The sequence below is a fragment of the Nelumbo nucifera genome, chromosome 5 (assembly GCF_055504915.1).
Source record: "Nelumbo nucifera cultivar China Antique chromosome 5, China Antique-T2T, whole genome shotgun sequence".
Taxonomy (NCBI): Eukaryota; Viridiplantae; Streptophyta; class Magnoliopsida; order Proteales; family Nelumbonaceae; genus Nelumbo; species Nelumbo nucifera.
The window spans coordinates 54907725-54912564 of record NC_142653.1 but is presented as its reverse complement, the minus strand read 5'-3'; the positions used below and the strand labels follow the sequence as shown (position 1 = coordinate 54912564).

Sequence of the window (4840 nt, the reverse complement as noted above, 5' to 3'; positions counted from 1 at the left end):
AGATTTGACAAGTTTTGTGGTGGACTGGTGGGGGCCATATGTCTCAGGACTTTCCATCTGAGAAGTGTCCGTTGCAGGATTTCTGGGTCGTCCAGTTATCTTCACTAGACAATCTCCTTAATTGGTGCTTACACTTTTACACCGTCCTTCTCTTGAAAAGGACATATCTGCTCCATGTCGCAAAGGAATGGCGTGACTTATCTTCTTGTTTAATCCTTTGTATTCTTTTATCTGTGCACGAAGTTCCAGAGCTTCACGCATTCTCTCTCTAATGTAGTTATATGCCACCTAGCCTAAGAAGAGCCCATCTCAGATTTTTTATCATTTTCAATTCTCCCTCTCTAGCTCTCTTCTGCATTAATTCTATGTTGCTTTTCTGTAGAAGATCTCTAATGGCTATTGATCAGAAGGCAATGAAAGTTTAGAATCTTTTGAACACATGGAAAGGCTGTTTCGGACATCTCTTCTTCCACTCCAGCTTGGAGTTGGGGGGAACTCATGTTCCCTGAAGAATGAGGATGTTGATAAGTTCTGTTCCTCTGTTTCAGCAGATGTGAAGAAACTTCAGCAATCTTTAGCTACTGGGGCTGTCTCTCTTCGGTGGTCCATGGAAGCCATGAGTGTCTTGAAGAAGATACATATCGAGCTGCTTCTGCTCATCGAGAGATCCAGACTACCCATCTCACTGGATGGTGAAGATTGGTTGGATCAATACATGAAGGTGACTGTAATGCTGTTAGACTTCTGTAACTTGTTGAAATCAGCAATCTCTGGGATCAATAGGTACAGAATGATGGTTGATTTCACAGTCAGAAAATTGTGTGATTGTGATTCTGGTGTTGCAATTAATAGAATTGAAGTTGAAAGATTGGAAAGAGATAGTAAGAAACTTTATGGTAATGAGAAGCCAAGAGATGTGAGATTGGATGAATTGGTAGTACCCAAATACAAATTTAAGCGTAAGAATGGTGCAAATCCTGTTATATTTGCTGCCAAGAGTGCCATGATCGTAATATCTTTGCTTCTTGTTTCTGCAATTGTCACCCCAGTTTTAATCAACATGGATGAGGGAGTTCCTAATGAAATTTCTCAATTGAAGTCATTGATGCAGTCGATTAAGACACTGGTGTCATGTTTCCATGAGATGATTCCGAAGCCCGGGGAGGATCCAAGGCTGGTTTTGGCTGAGAATGTGATGATTGAAAGCGTGGTTGCTGATCTCAAAGCTCAAGTTGCAGAGGGAGTTGTCGAGGATGGGGATAAGTTTTTGAAGGGTGTTGATTTGCTGAAGAAAAGATCTTCAGCTCTCAAGGAGGGCATTGACATGTTTGATTCTATAGTAAGTGATGTGTTTGAGGAGGTCATCAAAGGAAGGAATAAGGTTTTGGGAATGCTTAATCCTAGTAAGGAAACTTAGGTGTGTCTGGAAGCTCAAATGTGAAATCAATTCTCCTTAGTTTTCATAACATTTGTAGCCATAGTATATCATCTAAGTGGAGATATTACTGGAATGTTACTGAAAAAACAGAACTGATTACATTTCTTGAAATCCTTGAAATGAGAGTTCTCTCTTCTTTTTTTTTTTAATTTAACTCTCTCTTTTGTAAAGAACCCATCATATGCATTATTAATGGTTAGTTTATATGAACAAATGCAATGAAATTCCAAAATGAAATCGTTTTCTGTATCCAGTTGGCCAATTATGAATTCATGATAAACCAACTTGTTGATATTAGTGTAAATCATTTGCACAGAAACTACTCTGTTTTATTGTTAGAATGATGAAAACATAAACTAACCTTGTTATTAGCTGACTACCATGGGCTTCATTTGTTACAGTACAGAAACTTGATCTGCAGTGGTACTGAAAAAGTAGTGTGGGGCTGTAAATCACTAAATCTTGCACCCTGAAACTACCAGGTTGAAATTCTTGCAAACAAAAGGTGTAATGTATACAGCCTAGAGTAGAATTTTTCTATAATGTAGAAATTTTCAAATAAGATCATGAAAGGCCATTACCCAATGCTGGTAGCAGCTATCTAGGGTCATGGAAGAGGTGGACAGGAAACAGACTTAACCATTGGCATTCTCAGACTTGAGAGCCTGTGTTCTGGCTCTTGTGAGCCCGACCTTACACCAAGCAATGACACCTTCAAAATAAGATTCATGCCAACAGAAAACTGTGCTGTCAAATATGAAAGAAAAATTACATCATCTTATCCCTTCCTGCATTGGAAACAAACTGATCCCTCAAATTCCATAGAATAATGCTAAGGATTACATCCCTCCATTAAGTATCAGGGAAATGATAAAATAGGTGCTTGAACTGATCATTTCAGTTGTCCTGAATCCTGATTTGAGTGCAGGAACATCTTAGTTAAGTATGTGTGCAATGGTAGCATTTTTTCTGGTCCAGAACTTGAGGAAACAAATAAGAACATATTGGGTATTGGTTTCAAGGTCGAAATTCTGAGAGGAAATTATGATAGTTTAGTTTCAAAGTAGAACACTTGAAGTCCCCCCCCGCCTCCTTCACATAGTCATATTAGCTATTCCAAACTCTCAAACTTATGTTTCGATGAAAATCTATAACTGAATTCCTATCTTAAGCCCAACTTGAAACTATTTATCTGTTTAGGCTCAGTTATACAAATATGTACAGTGCAAATACAAGAAATTCTACACATGGATGGGTTAACTTATATCATTGCTCTTCACCATCTCAAACACTTAGCAGAGTCCTTAACCCCTGCATTTCAGCTACCCTCTTGTAGGTATATCTTTCGAACCCAGATTTCCTATTCACTTTTCGTACCCACTCTCTTCCCGCCGTGAATTGTGTGTAAGAAATCCCATTTGATATCTTTGCTGGTATGGGATGAACCAGAATACGAGTTCAGATCTGCGCTCCACAGGGGGTGCCCCATAATGTCCCACAGCACATCCCTGTCGAGTATTGAGAACATCTCCGGATCATAATACTAGAAATGATGGATGTTCCCAATATACAGCGGAGATGTGCTGAATATATCTCTACACTGCCACATAAGACACCAACTAAGAGCAACGTAGGACACCAATTTGACTTCTCCCCAAAATCCCATTTATGTTTCTAGTAGAAAAATTATCACTGTTTTTAATCAAAACAATCTCAACCAAAAACTGAAAATTGACATTTACACTCAAAACACCTGGGTGGTGCAGTTTTAAAACTGGGCTTGGGCTAAAAATCAGATTAGCCCAGATTCGTTTTATTTGGACCCTGGTCTAGCTAGCTCAAGACCTGGCACAGTGGCACAATCAGTAGTGCCTCGGGGCAGGCCTATTAACTTAATGGGGACAGGCCCAATGGGCTCAGCCTAAATTTTGATAACTAAAATGGGCTATAACTGGGCCTGTCTCTAAATTAGTTGGTTCATCAATATTAAAATTAAACTAGTGAATGACCCCGTATTAAGTACGGGGAAGTTAATTAATTAATTATATATATATGAATAAACATTAATGATTTTTATTACTATTTTTTATTATTGTTTATAAATTGCCATTTTTTAAGACATTCATTCAGTCTACGGATCCACACAAATTCACCCTTATATGTCAAATCTGCAAAATTATACGGGTCATTAAATTCAACTTGAACCATTTATTACTTTAATTTAACCATTCTTATTCTTATTCTTATTCTTATTCTTATTCTTATTATTATATTTTATTATTATTATTATTATTATTATTATTATTATTATTATTATTATTAATTTATTTTAGTATTTAATTTAAAATTTTTGTTATATAGTAATAATATTAACTAAATTTGTAATTATTTAAATATTTACTTAAAATAATTTTTTTCAACCAAGTATAATTATTAATGTAATAGCATTAATGATTTGGTTTAATAATTTTAATTACTATTAATAAATATTGATTCTTATTTAAGGTTTAATTACTGTATTCGGTAATTATTATGGGCCTCACTTTGAATAAACATTAATGATATCTGATGATTGTTATTTTGTTTTCTATTATTTACTTAATTAAGTATTTGATGATTGTTATTATTATTAATTATTTGTAGAAATAACTGATTGTTAATATTATTTACTTAATCCAGTAATTTTTAGCAAGTAATTATTTGATTTAATCTGAATTATTTTAATTTTTTAATTATTTATAATAGACATTTAGGGTAGGCTCTTTATTTGATTTAAGAGACTTATCATGTTTGATCTAGAGAATGACCCCATACTAAGTAAGGGGTAACTATAATATTATTTAATTTGAAATTTACTATTTAACAATAAAAATCAATGTCCTCTTGAGCAACCCACCCCTAAAAAAGTATCAATAACTTTGAAATCATTAATCTATTTATAAAATAGTAAAATTAGATGAATGTTTACAACAATATCACCAATACTACTTAATATTTAGGGGCATATGAATGGATAAAAATGATTTAAATGATATCTATTTAAAGAGAAAAAGAAGGAAGAAAATCATTCAAATAGTTGATAAGAAAACAATCCATGCCAAACAACATTTGCAGGTGCATCCGTCCTTTAAAGTAACAGTTGAAAAATATATGACTACAACCAAATCATTATCATGTATGGCTACAATCAACTAATAATATAATCAGGACTTCAAAGCCCATCTAATGGAGGAAATAGAAAAAGAAGGAGAATAATGGGACCATCCCGAGTATGGAGGTCACCTCCAAGTTAAGTGGCAACACTTCTTTTGGTCGATCATGGTTATGGATTTTAAGTTTAAGCTCCCAACAATGCACGTAGATTGGTTGGAATTTATCTTTAGGAAAAAGGTAGAGAAATTT

At 34.5% G+C, this 4840-nt stretch overlaps 1 protein-coding gene across 1 annotated transcript; it reads left to right on the top strand.

Annotated features, from left to right (window-relative positions):
• Positions 1-439: 439 nt before the first annotated feature.
• On the top strand, positions 440-1417 carry LOC104596902 (protein BPS1, chloroplastic-like). Its single transcript, XM_010258221.1, has one exon. It carries the CDS (start codon positions 440-442, stop codon positions 1415-1417), a length of 978 nt encoding a protein of 325 aa, XP_010256523.1.
• The last annotated feature ends 3423 nt before the right edge of the window (positions 1418-4840 follow it).